Source organism: Tupaia chinensis, unplaced genomic scaffold, assembly GCF_000334495.1.
Source record: "Tupaia chinensis unplaced genomic scaffold, TupChi_1.0 Scaffold000133_1, whole genome shotgun sequence".
NCBI lineage: Eukaryota > Metazoa > Chordata > Mammalia > Scandentia > Tupaiidae > Tupaia > Tupaia belangeri.
In genome coordinates, this window is record NW_006159602.1 from 3391906 (window position 1) to 3409708 (window position 17803).

General features: G+C 36.1%; 1 protein-coding gene across 1 annotated transcript in view; it reads left to right on the top strand.

Moving 5' to 3' along the window:
- Window positions 1-17803, top strand: part of EXOC5 (exocyst complex component 5) — a 60171-nt gene that overhangs the window by 2211 nt on the left and 40157 nt on the right. Inside the window, exons 2-6 of the mRNA XM_006144872.3 lie at window positions 1532-1601; window positions 5854-5882; window positions 7850-7944; window positions 8883-9030; window positions 13082-13276. Coding sequence (XP_006144934.1) covers window positions 1532-1601; window positions 5854-5882; window positions 7850-7944; window positions 8883-9030; window positions 13082-13276 — 537 coding nt within the window. The remainder of the gene's footprint in view (window positions 1-1531; window positions 1602-5853; window positions 5883-7849; window positions 7945-8882; window positions 9031-13081; window positions 13277-17803) is intronic.

Genomic DNA, 17803 nt, shown 5'->3' on the forward strand with positions numbered 1-17803 from the left:
GGACTTGAACCATGGACAACCATGAGAGAGTCCAGTGCCTTAACCATCATGTCATCTGCTAGTCTCCAGGTATTTGTGTTAAAGGGAATAATTTTAGAGGAAATTGTTTGAGAATCCTCTTGGGGAGACTTGGTCATTTGGAAGTCTTGGGATTTTGTTTATATGACAATTTTTCCATGTAACAAATGACTTTGCAATAAGATTAAGTATTCAAAAGCAAGGTATTAGGATTTATTTAGTTTTGTAAGCAGAATAATTAAAAAGTTTTTTCTATGTATTTTGCTTTCTTGGAACTTCCATATAGGGATCATTAATTGACTTATCTTAAACTTTGTGATAATCAGTTGACTCCAAGGATAAAACCTACACTTTACTTGCAAGATACTTCCCTCTCCTAATTTTCCTTCTCCTCCACAGCTGCCCCCTATTCTGTCTCATTTGTGGAAACTTTTTCCTCCTCCTTGTCTTGCTCTTCTATCTCCTAAATAATCTCATTTAGTTCTAAGGTTTTAAGTAATTACCTATCTATATATTGATGATTCTAAAATTATATATGGCTTCAGTGTCTTCTCTGTAGTACCAACCTGTTTTGTCAGTTATGTACTCTACATTTTCACTTGTATAATAGGTATATGTATTACACTATATGTAGTACAAAACTATTGTTTTCTCACTCACATCCATTTCCTTCCCTGACCCTTTTAATCTTAGTTAATGGCACCACCATTCACTGGGTTGTTCAGGGCAAACCTGTATGAATAACTCATGGTTTCTTCTTTTTTTCTTTCTCTTTACATCTTCTAATCTATCAGCTGTATATCCCTTAAAATGTCAGGAACCTGACCACTTCTTAGTGCATCATCTACTGCCAGTTTCATCTGAGCATCTCCTGACTAGACAACTACAGCGTTGCAGGTTGAGTCTTCTGAGAAGCAGACTTTGAGACAGTTTAGTGTGTAGAATATTTGCTAGGATGTATACTTTGGATAACCATCTGTGAAGAACAGGGTAAGAAATCAATATTTGGCATCTTTTAGCCTTTTTTTGAGAGAGATATTTTTGCTATAGAGCATGTGTACTTCCTGGAGAGACAGAGAGAGAGAGAAGTGAGAAATCACCCCCTAGGGGGGATGGCCACACCACAATCCCTTCTCTTTCATTCTCCTCTTGGAATTTTGGGCATGCATGCACACGTGCCCAGCATGTTAAAGCCTTTAGGTCTGAGATTTGAACTGTAGTCAGCCATGTGGTAGTCAAGCAATGTAATGTGCCATCTGCTGGTCCCACAATTCTAGCCCATGAACATTGTTGAACTAAACTAAAATGACTTGTTAGAATTGTCTCACTTAAAAATGGACAGGCTTTATACTCCAGTCTTAATCAGTTGTTGGATAAGGATAACATTGAGAAAGGCATGATGGCATGACACTGGGTGAACCAGCTTTCTTTGTGCAGCTAAGGAGATCCTTGAAAGTACATCCAGGTGTAAGTTCTCTGCCTAACAGCAGTTAGGGCAACTCTCTTCTTGAAGGGAAATCTGGATGGCACATCTTTGCGTCCACCAAAGACCACTCTTGTGTCCACTTCTTCATATGCATTTGGTGAGTGACCTTCAGCATTCCAATTGGGTTGCATTCTAGAGGAAAATTAGAAGGAGATTAGTGGCTTGAACTGTGGCTCTTGCTGCATAGTTTATCTCAGGGTTACACCTGATACCATCCCCCTTCTGGACCATCTATTCTAACCTTGTGTTATCTTGAACTTGTACTTCTGTTATTCTTGGCATCTGAACTGGTCACCATACCCTTCTTAGGCCAGATTTGTAACACTTGTCCATTCATTTTCAGAATTGGTCAAGAGAGTTTTAAGAGCCAGCAGGAGTCAGCAGGTGGTATGGTGGGTTGAGCACTGGATTCCCACATGTCCAACTGAGGTTTGAGTCCCAGGCCCAGTAGCTTGAAAAACATGCCAGGTGTTTGTACATTTGTGCACAAAATCCTGAGAGGAGAATGGATGAGAAGAGATTGCAGCTTGGCTCTCCCCCTGAGGGTTGATTTTTCACTTTCCCTCTCTCTGTTTTTCTCCAGTGAGCATACATGCCCTATAGCAAAAAAAAAAAAAACAAAAAAAACTGAAAAAAGGAATTCCCCAAGAGAATCACTAGTGTGCCAAACATACTATTCCTAGCAGCCCTGCCTCATCCTGATGATCAGGACTGCCAAAGATGGTCACTTCTCTTCTTGCCTTTTATTCCCCAATAAAAGCAGCTAATGTGCCAGGCACCATGTGTGGTTACAGTTTAATGAGATGCTTGTTACATTCCCAAACAAAAGTATTTTCTCTTTGGGTGCCAGGACCTCTAATCCTTCAGACTCCACAGCCACAAGGATAGCAAACACAAATTAGGAGTCATGATGAGCAAGTCACTTCTGTTGTTACCCCTTGTTCCAGGACCGATGTTTTTCCTACTAGGGACCCAGCATTATATAAAGGGTTTTTTTTTTGTTTTGTTTTATTTTGTTTTATTTTTGTTATTGATTTCTGACTTTCTTCTGTTGTGGTTAAGAAGCATACTTTCTAGGGTACTGTCTTCTAAAATCTATTGAGACTTAATTTGTGGTCTAACATATAGTCCATCCTGGAATATGTCCTACATGCACTTAGGAAGAGCATATATGCTGTTACTTTGGATAGAGTGTTCTGTGTATGTCTAGTAGAACTTAATTTATTGTGCTAAGTTCTCTGTTTCCTTAACTATATCTTGTTCTGTTTGTTATTGAGAATGAGGTATTGTTGAAATCTCCAGTGGTTATTGTGGAACTCTCTCTCTCTCTTCAGTTCTATCAGTTTTTGCCTATATATTTGAGTAGTCTCTCATTAGGTGTGTAAATGTTTATAACTGTGATATCTTCTTGCATTAAACCTTTTTATTAACATATAATGCTCTTCTTTGTCTCTTGTAGCCTTTTTGGTTTAAAGTCTATTTTGTCATCTTCTTGATTAAACCTTTTTTTTTTTTTTTTTAATATGTAATGCTCTTTGTTTCTTGTAGCCTTTTTGGTTTAAAGTCTGTTTTGTCTGATAATAGTATATCCTCCCCCTTCTCTCCTCTCCTCTTTCTCCTCTGCTTTCTTTTCATTACTATTTGTAAGGTTTCTTTTGCTACCCTTTCATTTTTAACCTATTAGTGTCTTTGGATCTAAAGTGAGTCTATCATAGAGAGCATATAGTTGGATTGTATGTTTTGGATCCATTTTGACAATCTCTTATCTTTTGATTAGATAATTTAATCTATTTACATTTAAAGCAATTATTGATAAAGAAAAGCTTCTGTTATTTTGTTCTTTGTTTTCTTTTTGTCCTTCATTTTCTGCATCATTGTCTTTTGTATTTAGTTTATTTTTTGTAGTGAAACATTTAATCCTTTTTTATTTCCTTTTCTTTACATTCTTTAACTATTTTCTTTGTGGTTACCATGAGCACTTCATTTAACATCTTAAAACACTGTAACTTGAATGAATTTATACTGGCTTTAGCTCAATAACATACAAGGACCCTGCTCCTTTAACAATTCTATCCCCATTTCTTTTCCTTATTGAAATCACATAGTTCCATCTTTATACATTGTGTGCCCCAAAATATGAACTAAAAAGTTTCAAAATGCATTTGTCTCTTAAATTGTGTATAAAACAAAATGTGAAATTAAAAACCAAAGTTATGGTAATAGTAGCTTTTAGGTTAGCAATTTAAAAAAATTTTGACTCTTAAATCGTGTAGAAAAAATTGCAGTTACAAATTGTTGTTATAGTAATACTAAGGGACTTAAAAAGTTTTGTAGAAAAATTGAAATCATGAGCTTGTTTTGGTGCAAAAATATTGAAACCCATATATACTTTTTTCATATTTATTTTCCATGAACTTTTGGAAAGCCCCCTTATACTAGCTTTTATGATTATCCATGTATTTACATTTATTAAAATATGCATTTCTTCATTTTAAAAAAAATCATTAGAGGGTGCATGTGCTTGCCAGAGAGACAGAGAGAGAGGGGAAAAACCTGTCCTCCAATGGGATGTAATCTTGCCACAACCTCTTCTCAACCTCTCCATCCTTTCAGGATTCTGGGCATTGCACTCACATGTACTTGGCATGCCTCCCAAGCTGCTAGATCTGGGCCTTAAGTCATATGTGATCCAGCTAAAACTAGGCCATGGGATTGGCCCTTTATTTAGTTTTGAGTTACTGTCTAGTAGCCTTTCATTTCACCTTGCAGGGTTCTCTTGAACATTTCTTGCAGGTATAGTGGTAACAAACTCTCTCAACTCCTGTTTATCTAAGAATATCTTAATTATCCCCTCACTTTTTAAAAAATTTGTTGTTGTTGTTTATTTTTATTTCATAAGAGAGGGAGCCACCCTCAACAGAGCCTTCCTGCCACTATCCACTTCCAGTCTCAGTTGACATGCCCAGGGAGGTCCCAGGACACAAACCCAGGACCTTTCCCATGTGGGTCCATTGCAGTGCCACTGCACCATCACTTGGCCCCTGTCTTCTCACTTTTGAAAGCAGTTTTGCCAGATGCAAAGTTCTTGGTTAATGATTTTTTTTTTTTTCCTCTTAGCATGAATTGCAGTATGGGAACCTGGCCTTTTCTTCAGTCAGTAACAGGGAATATATTGTAGTACAACTTGTAAGACTTTGGCACAAACTCTGGACTCTCACTACCTCCTTTAAGTCATCCACAGTCATTCTCCCCTTCACTCTGAGTCACACTGGCTTCTTGTTCCTGCTTGCATACTAATAGTCATCTCTATACTTAGAGCATTTCTTTCCCAGATGGGATATTCCTTAGCTGCCTACAAGTCTTTGCTCAAAAGTAATTTTCCTGCAAAGGTCTTGCCTGATCACTTCTATCAAAAACAATCTCCCTTCTATCCATCACTGTATCCTTTTTAATATTTTTCATTTTTTTAAGTTTATTTATCCTATGAGATAGAGAGAAAACAAACAAACACTCCAGAAAGACAGGTAGCCCCAACAGGGTCTTCATACACAGTCTACCCCTAGTCTCAACTGGCTCAGTTCATGAGGATGCAAGCTAGTAGTATTATCTATTGATTTATAAGCTTTTGGATATATATCATTTATAAGTGATATTGAAATCAATGAATGGTATACCGTGTTTAATTGAAAACTGTAATTACTCAGTAACAAATGAAACTAATAACAGATAAGAACTAAGATTATTGGGTATTTACACAATATGTATATTCAAAATACGGGGAAAAGGATCTTGATAAGTGTGTGGTTATTTAATGGAAGTATTGTGGAATTTTGGAAGAGGTGACTGCTTCCTAATGTAATTTAACCTCTCAAAGAAAAAGCTCAGGCTAGTTCTATTGTCTAGTGGTTAAGGGAGCCAGATGCCACACGGCTGACTGCGATTTGAAGCCTTGCCCTGGCAGCTTGAAAAGCATGCTAGACACATGCGCATTGTACCCCAAATCCTGACAGGATGGAGAAATGGAGGAGAAAGCAAGCCACACTGGAGGATGCTTTCTTCCTCTTTTTCTGTTTCTCTCTAGTAGCATATGCCTTCTGGCAATTTAAAAAAAAAAAAAACAACCCTCTTGATTTTGGCCTTTGAATGCAGATAAATAAATGCGTGTGTTCTTGAGTTTTCTTTTTCTTTTTCTTTTTTTAGATTTTTGATGAGCTCACTGGAGAAAGAGAGAGGAAGGGAGAGAGAAAGGAAATCACTCCCAAGAAGGGATGGCTGCGTCTCAGTTGCTTCTCCTCTATTCTCCTGAAGGGATTTTGGGCACATGTACATGTGCCTAATATGTTTTCCAAGCTGCGAGATCCAGGATTCAAACTACAGAGTAGGCCATTTAGGATCCAGTGCCTTAACCACTACACTACCTGCTTTCCTATTATCTTTGATTTGACAATTTTTTATATCGTACAATTTCATAAGTGTAAAATGAATCAATATTAATAGAACTTAGCTTATAGACTTCTATTACTTATGATATTGACTATGATAAAAGTATATAAAGTGCTACGCACATGCCAGATACATAGTAAGCACTTAAAAAAATTAAGGTATTAGCATCATCTTACCATTATTTTAGGGGTATTTCATGTGTTGATCAGGTTTTCTAAAAATTTTTAAGTAGCTTTGTTCCTAAAGCTCTAAGTAGCTCTAAACATGCCTTTAACCTTAGTCAATATTTCTCAATTTTATACATAAATTAAGAATTGTTAGGTACAGACCAGCTTTTATCTTAACAGACAGGAGGTAAACTAGAGGGATAAATGTTGAAATGATGATAGGTATACTAAATGAGTTAATTTTATTTCAGAGCACCAGAAGTTTTACTTTGTAGGATCTAATTCATCCTCAAGATTTAATTCTCAAAAGTGTCAGTTCTTGTGGATAAATTAAATTTAAAAAGTAGCTAGCAATATTAATTGAATTTAATGCTTTGGTCATAGTATATAGCTTTCCTATATTGGAGTTTTCTCTTTGTTTGTTTGTTTTTTAAGAGAGATTTTTGCTATAGGGCACATGCACTCTCCAGAGAGAGAGAGAAACAGAAAGTGAGAAATCACCTTCTGGAGGAATGGCCATGCTGCAATCCCTTCTTCTTCATTCTTTTCTTGGGATCTTGAGTGGCATGCACACACACATGCCCAATGTGAGTTTTAAGTTGCTGGATCTGGAACTTGAACCATGATCAGCTATGTGGGAGTTCAGCAACATATCCATTATGCCATTTGCTGGTCCCTGATGGAGTTCTTAGGAAAGAAGCTTGATTAATATGACTGCTGGTTTTCCATTATTTGAGCATTATAAAAAGAACTTTTTATAGCAAAATTAAGTCTTTAGAAAAAAATAAAATTACATCTTTAGGAAAAAAAAATTTAAGAATTATTTTATTTAACTTTATTTATTTATTTAAATTTGACCGGAGAAGGACACAGAGAGAGAGTGAGAAAGCAAGCCGCCAGGTTCAGGACTCGAACTACGCTCAGCCATATGGAAGTCCAGTTTCCTTAACCACTGTGCCACCTGCCGGCCCTCTCTTTAGAAAATTTTAACACCTACTTAACATTGTTTTTTGTTCTTTCTGGTTGGTGTTTACTTTTCTAGTGATTAGTGATTAAAGGCTGTATGGCTTTCTGATTTTAAGAAGTTAGTAAGCACAGGTAGACATGTGACAGTTTATCAGTTACCTGGTAAAATGTCTGATTTACACTTGATGACGTAGGATGGGTCACAGTCAAAATGCTGAAATACAAAAGTATTGTATAAAATAACCTTAAAGCTGTGTGTATCAGACATATATGGGACATAAATGAATTCCATGTTTAGACTTCAGTCCTGTCCTCAATATATTCATTATATATAGGCAAATATTAAAAAATAAAAAAAGGGGGGGGGACCAGTAAATGGAGTAATGGTTACGTCGCCGGGCTCCTTCATGGCCAATTGCAGTTTGAATCCCGGAAATGGCGTCTTGAAACACATGCTGAGCACACGTGCCCAAAATCTTGAGAGAGTGGAGAAGGGATTGCAACATGGCCACCTCCCCCTGGGGAGTTTCTTTCAGTCTCTCTTTCTCTGTCTCCTTTCTGTCCTGTTGCCCTATAGCAAAAATCTCTCTCATAAATATATCTAAAACACTTATGGTTCCAAGCATTTTGGATAAGAGACACTCAACCTAGAATTAGTAATTTCATTTTATCTTAAGTTCTCAGCTAATAAAACCTGTTTTATTTTTGTAGTTAATATTAGGTTATCATCTATGAAACTCCATTAAAACATATTTATTGTGTAAACTAGGAGCCTTTTGTGGCAGATGAGTATATTGAACGTCTTGTATGGAGAACCCCAGGAGGAGGCTCTAGAGGTGGACCTGAAGCTTTTGATCCAAAAAGGTGAAGTAAAAACTCATTTTATTTTCACAAACCCAATTAATAATTGGTCAATAAAATACACAAACAGCATGGTAAGTTTGGGATTGTGTTTTTGCTGTTACTTTTATTTTAGAGAAGCACTTTAAGAAATTTAAATAAGGAAAGATTTTTGTTTGTTTTTTGTTTATTTGTTTAATTTGCTACAAGGTGTCTGCACTTGAGAAAGAGACAGAGAGAGGGAAAATGAGAAAGCACCCTTATGGGGGATGATCACATCTTAGTCACTTCTCTATTTCTCCTGTCTTTCAGGATTTGGGGCAGATGAGCACACGTGCTCAGCATGTTTTCAAGCGACCAGGGTCTAGGACTCAACTGCAGTTGGCCTTGTGGGATCCAGCCATCTTGACCACCATGCCACCAGCTGGCCCAGGAAGGGATTTTATTGACTATAAGAATTTAATATTTTCTCTAGTTAGTAGTAAATTAGAAAGGATTGGTTATACTTCTAAAATCAAAACATGTTGAATTTGTTGTTTTATGGTTAGTGGTAAATTAGGGAACCAGAAAGTGACAGAACTTTGGAATTTATAATGTTCTTTTTATATGGTATATTTACCTTCATGACTGTTTAAAATAGGCTGTTAAATTCATTTCTGCTCTGGGGGGGTTTAAGGAGATCTTGGGTAAGATTTTCATCCACCAAAAAATCAATAAAGACTGGTTGTATTTTTGAATGTTGTGTTTATTTTAAAAGTATGTGACCTGAACAAAGCTATGAACAAGCCATAAAGTTATAGAAAGACTTTGTCTTTTGATTGAAGAAATTCTGAAGATGCTATAGAGAAAACGAACATGATCATCTCTAGTTCAAAAAACTCTTTAATAAGACTTTCAAGTGAATAGGTTAGTTGCTAATGATTAAACGTAGATTGATGCATATTCTAACTTTCTTCTATTAGATTATTGGAAGAATTTGTAAATCATATTCAAGAACTCCAGATAATGGATGAAAGGATTCAGAGGAAAGTAGAGAAACTAGAGCAACAGTGTCAGAAAGAAGCCAAGGAATTTGCCAAGAAGGTACAAGAGCTCCAGAAAAGCAATCAGGTAAACATTTAGCTAAGCAATGAATAGCTTATATAGGTTATAATAAGAAATACTGGTTTCCTTCCAGTGTTTTTTAAATTAAAACAACTTTTTTTTTAGTTACTAGAAGACACACGCACTATCCTGAGACAGATGTGGGGAGAGAGAGAGAGAAAGCACTCTCCAGTGAGAACTGGTCATGCTGCAGTCCCTTCTCAATGCATTTCTCCATCCTGTCAGGATTTGGGGCATGCATGCATATACACTCAGTATGTTTTTTTCAAATTCTGGGGCTAGTGTTTGAACCATGATCAGCAACATGGATCCATCTTTTTTAACCTCTAGCTGGACCAATTCCCTACCAGATTTAAGCTCTTAAATAAAAGTCTAGTCAAGTGATAGTAACTGTTGAAGTTTTCTCTACTGCCTAGGTCTCATGGCATAACATGTAAAATGAATTGTTATCAAGTACTCTTGGCTTTGGCTTGCTACTGAATGTTGGTTTGGAATCACAGAACTCCCTTCCCAGGACGAAGTGATTGATACCCAGTTCAGTGTGATCCTTGCTTCCCTTTAACTATGCAAACTTTCAAGATGACACTTAGTTGATTTGTACTTTTAGGAACTCAGCTATTAAAGTAATCACTTGGACTTTCTTTAACGTTAAATTAATGTAACACCAGACTAGCTATTGCCTGGACCACTTTTTTACCCTAGAGAAAAACCCTGTGATAAAGTATATCCCCAAGGAAAAATTCTAGGAAAATTGAACCCCGAACTCTTTTTTTCATTTTAGAGTAAAACCAAACTACTAGAAACTGGCTCTAGAGCTAAGTGTGCCATGCTTCTGAGTCACTCTAGACTTAATTTGGAACTTTTTTTTTTAAAGAATTATTTATTTATTATTATTTTTCATTTGAATTTTGCCGAAGACAGAGAGAGAGAGAGAGAGAGCAAGCGAGAGAGCGAGAAAGCCACCAGGTCCAGGACTCGAACCATGGTCAGCCATGTGGGAATTCCAGCACCTTAACCACCATGCCACCTGCTGGCCCTTAATTTGGAACTTCTGAATCCCTTTTACAGTCAGGACATAATCTGAAATTTGATGTTGCTTTCCAAGTATAGTTTGAGGAGTACTGTTCACCTTTCTGCCTCTCAGGGCCATTTGTTCTTTAGTGTTAGGGATTAGCAAGTTGATTTCTGTTAAAGTTTTATTTATTTAGATTCTTTGGCTTAAGTATATATGACTGTGAGAAAATAATTAAGGAAATCAATAATTTAAATAAGATAGGAAATGTGTTTTTAAGTGGTGAGGGTGACAGCTTTCAAATAATTACTATATCCCTTAGGAATAATAAAAATATTAATAGTTAAGCTAGCAAGCTTTGGAGCCAGTCTGCCAGAATTTGAATTGTATCTCTGCCATTTATTAGCTGTGATAACCCAAGCAATTTAATCTCTGTGCCTCAGATTTTTATCTCTAAAATGTGTGGTTGTGAGGATTAAATAAGTAAATACGTATCATATGTTTAGAACAGTGTCTAGGACAGAGGAAGGCCTCAATAAATGTTTGTAGCCTTTTCTCCTTCAATTTAAGGTTATAATAAAAATGTTATACTGAATTATCAGTAATTCTGCTATTGACAATTTTAAGGTATTCATTGACATAATTTTTGCCTACCACAGAGCAATCAGTGTACCCTGGGAAAAGGGAAAACGTATCCTAGAAAGTAATACATCTTTGCTTTACTAAAAATAATTCTGTAATCTTTTCTGTTTTTGTAACTGGGAAATAAGAATTTTGCTTTATATATAATGCTGGTATCACTTCTTATTGATTTTGTATTCTTTTTTGTGAGAGACTTTTGCTGTAGGGCATGTGCACTCTCCAGAGAGGCAGAGAGACAGAGAGACAGAAATCGAGAAATCACTCCCCAGGGGGAATAGCCACATTGCATTCCCTTTTCCTTCATTCTCCTCTTGGGATTTGGGATACACATAAACACATGCCTGGTGTGAGTTTCAAGCTGCCAGGTCCAGGACATGAACTGTGGTTGACCACATGGGAATCCAGCACCTTAACCACTACGCCACCTGCCGGCATAGCATCACTTTTTAAATATTTAAAAATAAATGTCAAATACTCTGTTTTTAATTCTTTTCCTTCTGACATTTTATTCTTCACAGCTTAGTAGCAAGAGGATTCTTCAGGTATCTGGTACCTTTGATGTTTAGTTCATTGTTTTAAAAATAATTATTTAGGGCTAAATAGTGCCAGGTACTTTGTTAAACAGTATGAATAATAAGTAACCTTTTAGCTTTTTTTGTTAAGTAATGTATTAATAAAAAAAAGCAAGAGTCCTCTTACGTTACACTTCACCAGAGACTGGCCTCTATCTGGATACTACATTTTGACTTGTGCTTTCTTGTTTAAGAGCAGGTAGACCATCACATGTGCTAGAATTTACTGTGCCAAAACTCCATCTCTAGTTCCAGGAACAGTGGTACCTAGAGGAGAGCAGCAGAGGAACCTGGGGATGAATTTCATTAGGACAGCAGAACCCCGGGGAACAGTACCAGTGACTGACCAAAAAAAAGTGTCAGGACCAGCAGATGGCATAATGGTTACATCGCTGGACTCCCATGTAGTCGATTGCAATTAGAGTCTGTGTGTGTGCCCAAAATCCTGAGAGGAGACTGTAAGAGAAGGGATTGCGGCATGGCCATCTCTCTTGGGGATGTGAGGGAATTTCTTGCTTTCTGTTTCTATCTCTCTGGCAAGTGCACACACCCTATAGCAAAAATCTCTCTCTCTCTCAAAAAAAGTGTCAGCAGCTTAATATATCAGATTTCAGATGTGTAAGCTATTGATTTAACATTGTAATCTAAAAATGTTTATATTAAATAACTTAATGTTTTAAATTTATATAGATCACATCATTGTTATATGCAGGCAAATATGTGAAATATCTTTTCATTTATTCCAACAGTTATTCATTTTAGAAAATAAAGACTAAAGATATTCGAAGTTTAAAATAGTGTTCAAATTGCAAAATTTGGCAATTTCAGTGTAAAATCTTTTTCCTAACTTTTCAAAAAAATATTGGTTACAAGAAAGCATAGTTGGAATCATCTGAAGATAATTTTTAAAATTAAATTAGCACATACTGACTTTTACATTTAACTTAGAATTTTCTTTTTAATAGATTTTTTGCACATTGATTGGCTTCTGGGTTGTGGCTTTTATTTTGTTGCTTTATTATTCAAGGTTTTAAAAATTATTGAATTTTATTTATTGTAATTATTTTTTAATTTGCTATAGTACATGTGCACTTACCAGATAGAGAGAAAGCAAGCTGCCAGATCTGGTACTTGAACCATAGTCAGCCACGTGAGAGTATAACACCTTAACTACCACACCACCTGCTGGGCCCTCAAGGTTGTTTTTTGTTTGTTTGTTTTTTGCAGGGAGTTAGATTGTTCTTCAATGTTTACTATGTTTTAGTAGACAAATTGAATTTTGTTGTTCATTTATGTAATATTTGATACCTTGGTGTAATTTCACAACATAGTTCCAGTTTTATGACTTTTATAATTACAGTGCTATTGTCTTTTGTAATAAAATCCAAAGTAAATTAAACATTTAAATCTTAGAACCGACATTTTTCATGTATAGAAAGTACAAATTGCTACCAAGTCTATAATGTGAATAATCCTGCCTTTCAAATTTGTTTCATAATTGTTAGAAGAAAACTATCATTTGGAGATGTTATGAAGTTAAAAAGAACAATATAAGTTGATTTAATTAAAAATAATAAAATTTATGATAATTTTATTATTTAAAGTTGTAAGAGTTTGCAACTGAGCTTTAAAAATAAAAGGTTTTGAAGTCATATCATGCCGATGATTTTGAATTGTTTTTACAGATCATCTCATATATAAATAACCTCTATTTTCTCTTTTGTTAGAGAGAGTGGAGAGTAGTATTGACATTGGTTTAGTTTTGGTGTATAACTAAACTTATATATTGCATTCTCTGATTGTATTTTATGCTTCTGCACATTTTTCCTAGGTTGCCTTCCAACATTTCCAAGAACTAGATGAGCACATTAGCTATGTAGCAACCAAAGTCTGTCACCTTGGAGACCAGTTGGAGGGGGTAAACACACCTAGACAACGGGCAGTGGAAGCTCAAAAACTGATGAAATACTTCAATGAGTTTCTAGATGGAGAATTAAAATCTGATGTTTTTACAAATTCCGAAAAGGTAAGCACTGCCAGAGGATAAAAGCAAAGCACAGCATTAATAACAATGCCCTGATTATGCGCTATAGTTATTACTTTCTAGAGTCAGACTTCAGATCACTGAATAGCTGAGAGTAGCTAACTTATTAAAATTTTTTATTACTTTGGAATGTCAACTTTGTACCTCAGATCATTGGTGAAGTATTTATACTGTTTTAATTGGATTGCTTGGCGCTTTTGTTTATGAAATTTTGTCTGATTTAGGAATGCTGAGGTAACTAAATTCATAAGTATTTTTTCAACATAATTGACTCCTTACAGAATTTCTATAGTCTTGAATAGTTACATTTACTGGGTGGTGGTGCAGTGATCTGACCTAAATGATTGATAAGCTGAAATATCTTTCTGTAAAGGAATTCAGAAGTTCTTATTTTTTACTGGATATACGTATAAATTGTGAATTAATTTATAAGTTGAAAAACTGAAATATACATGTGTTATAAAGAATTAAAGCATTTGGGGCCAAGTAGAATTGAAGTCTGAATTAACTGTTTATATTAATCCTTTTTATAGTTCTCATCACCTAACCCTAGTCTAAAGTTATGTTGTTGGCTGCTTTATGATCTTGAAAGAAGATAATTTAGCTCACTTTCTTCCCCTCAAATGCATGAAATATGGGCATTTGTATAGATCATATGGGCACAAAGTAACATTGTCCATTCATATAACTGAATACAGTCATCCTAAATTATTCCAAATTTATTCTATAGACTATCTCAGTTGAATGTTTAAAGACGGTATTATTGATGTGTACTTTGAATTAAGGGAGACTTTTTTTTATGAGTAGGACTCTGTAGGGTTTAGAATATATAATTTTGAAATCTTTGAAAAGTGTTTATATATGTATAGATAATTCCTTTAAAGAAAATATATTATTTTAAAGAACAAGTTTCATGAATTGTATTTGTAGTATAAAGTTTAGGTCAACACCAGTAAAATTGTAATTCTTAAAAACTTGTTAAATGTTGGCAATATCTAGCTTTTGTATATTTATATTTGTGTGAGTTTATACAAGACTTGGACACTTTTTCAGGAGCATTATGGAATGTTTTATTTTTACTTTGTAAGTTTTCTAAATGTACATTTTTAATGTACATTAATGTGGTCATTGCATTACTTGGATTATACTTATTTAATTATATATTGGGTCATCGGAAAAGTCATATTTTTTCTACGTAAAAATGTGTCATGACTTTTCCGATGACCCAATAGTATATTTATGCTCTATCATACACAAAATATAGATACTGTACCTGATGTGCATTGGTCTGTTTATCTGAATGTAGGCCACGATAGTCATTTAGAATATAAAGGAAAATAAATATCTTTTATTTGATTATTTTTCAAAGAATTATTTTTATTTAACTTTATTTATTTTAATTTGACCAGAGAGGGACAGATGAGCAAACCGCCAGGCCTAGGACTTGAACTGTGACTGGCCGTGTGGCAATCTGGCACCCTTAACTACCACGTCATTTGCTGGCCCCATATTTTATTAATATTTTGAGGTTTTTGCTTTAGTGTGTGTGAGCCTGCCATGGAGAGAGACAGAGACAGTGAGAGGAAAAGTGAGAAATCACCCCCCAGGGGAGATGGCCATTCTGTAATCCCTTCTCCTCCCAGAATCTTGGGCTCACACACACACACACACACATATTTTTCATGAGTTTCAAGCCACTGGGTCTGGGACTTGAACTGTGGTTGGCCACATGGGAGTCCACTGCATTACCATATGCTATCTGCTGGCCCCAATAAATATTTTTTAAGTTGACTGATTTTGTTTTAACCTAATTTGTATTTTTGATATTTTGTATCATGAACTATATTCTTTACAATTTCCTTTAAAACTTCCTGTGTGTGTGTGTGTGTGTGAGTGTGTGTGTGTGTAAAGTTTTTGCCATAGGGCACATGTGCTCTCCAGAAAGAGACAGTGAGAAGGAGGATGAGTAATCACCCCCTTGTGGGGATGACCACATGAAATCCCTTCTGCAGCATTTTCCCCCTGGGATTTGGGGCACACATGCACACATGCCCAATGTGAGTTTCAAGCTGTTGGTCCCGGACTTGAACTGTGGTCGGCCATGTAAAATCCACCGCCTTATCCACTATGCACCACCTGCTGACCCCTCTTTTAAGCTTTTAAATGATCTTTAAGCAGTTGTCTAGTTCATGGTTTTATTGTTGTCTCTTAACTATTTAGGCTTTTTTTTTTTTTTTTTAAGAGATTTTTGCTATAGGGTCGTGTACTTGCCAGATAGAGAAACAGAGACAGAGAAAAATAACACCACCACCACCCCTCCCCCCCCCCACACACACACCAGGGAGGATGGCCATGTCACAGTCCCTTCTCCTTTATTCTCCTCTGGGGATCTTGGATATGTACACAAATGTGCCTGGCCTGAGTTCAAGTAATTGGATCAGGGACTTGAACCACAATCAACTATGTGGGAGCCCAGCGCCGTAACCATTATGCCATCTGCTGTTCTCAATTTTTGAGGTTTTAATTGAAAGAAAAAAATCCTTAATTCTTGTTAGCTAATTCATTTAGTTACAAGCTGTCCATAATTTTGGAGGATTAAGTATAGACTAACAAAGTTTTTAACTTAATTCCTCTTGTTTTCTCTTCCTTGCTTCATTCTCTTCTGTGTCCCTTTTCTTTTGATTTCTTTCATGTTCCTTATTTTCTGACACTTTATTCCTCATTATTGTTTGTCTTGTTTTTCTCTCACCTCTCACACAGTTTTGAGTTACTGTTTGCTTGTTAAGAATCATTATTTTTGGCCTGGTAAGGTCACAGTTAACCACCCCTGACCAGCAGGTGGCGTGATGGTTAAGGCACTGGACTCCCACATGGCTGACCACAGCTTGAGTCCTGGACCTGGTGACTTGCTTTCTCACTGTTCCTCTCTCTCTCTTAGTCTCTCTCTGGTCAAATGAAAATAATAATAATAAATAAAGTTAAATAAATAATTCTTTTAAAAAAGTACCTTATATAAGGTATTAGTTTGTCAATTATCAGATAAACTTCTAGCTGAGTTTTTGGATTTTGTGCCCTACTTTCCCTGTGGGGGGAAAATGGAAAATCACCTACATAAGTTAGAGAGATGTATGTTGTGGTAGGAGTTAGAATGGGATAAAATATTAACACACTATATTCCTCTTTCTTCCTGTCCCATAGTCGTGTGTGTGTGTGTGTGTGTGTGTGTGTGTGTTTATCTTTCTTCTCTTTAGGTTTTTGCCATAAGGTGCATGTGGTGTCTGGAGATAGAGGGAAAGTGAGAAGTCACCATCCAGGTGGGTCTAGCAGTTGGCATAATGGCTATGTCGCTGGACTCCCACGTAGCTGACCGTGGTTCAAGTCCCGGACTTGGTGGCTTAAACTCACGATGGGCGTGTGTGTATGCGTGCCCAAGGTCCCGAGAGGAGAACGGAGGAGAAGGGATTGCAGTGTGACCGTCCCCCATAGGGGGGTGCTTTCTAGTTTTCTGTCTCTCTGTCTTTCTGGTGAGCACATGCGCCCTATAGCAAAAAAAAACTCTAAAAAAATAAAAAATCACCATCCAGGGGTTATGGATATGCTGCAATACCTTCTCTTCCACTTTCCTCTGGGATTTTGGGCACACACACGTCCAGGATAATTTTCAAGCTGTGGGATCTGGAGTTTGAACCATTGCTGGCCATGTGGGAATTTAGTGCCTTAATCGCCATGCCACCTGCTGGCCTCCGTTTGTGACTTTTTAGTCTTTGATTCAGAATCTTCTCTGAAAAATAACCTATTTTATGTTTACCTCTTTCCTTACACGTATGTTGGTTTTCTTTCTAGAACTGTAACTTATTGTTCTCCCTATAGATAATACCTAATGACTTTGATTATCTTTATTTTTTTAAAAGAATTATTTTACTTAACTTTTTCATCATTATTATTTAATTTGACCAGTGAGAGACAGGGAAAATGAGAAAGCAAGCCGCCAGGTCCAGAACTCGAACTGCAGTCGGTCATGTGGGAGTCCAGCACCTCCAACTATCACGCCACCTGCTGGCCCCGACTTTTGTTATCTTTAACACACTTTGTTAGTATGAGTAATCTTTTACTTCACTCTATATCAGTAACATGTGTAAGCAAATTATCGAATTGTGGTTTTGACAGCTTTTGCACTTACTGCTGTTGTAGTGTGGCTTAATAAATTAACTGTAGTATATTTTAACTTTAAGGGCTACTTATGTTTTAAATAATTTACAAAATAATTAGCTATGGGAATTTAATAGAAACAAGCATTATTTACTGCTAAACTACATTAAAGTTTGGAAACGGCACGTGATGAAGACTTCTAGCTCTTAAAATAGCAAGAACAAACTTAGAGAAACATAGAGCTGACTTTGTTCAAGGCATATTCTTTCCGAAGGGGGTCTTGGTGAGGATAAAGTGATAGATTTCACTAGTATAAGTAAATGACATGGTGAGGAGTGATACTGTGTCCATTTGCAGCAG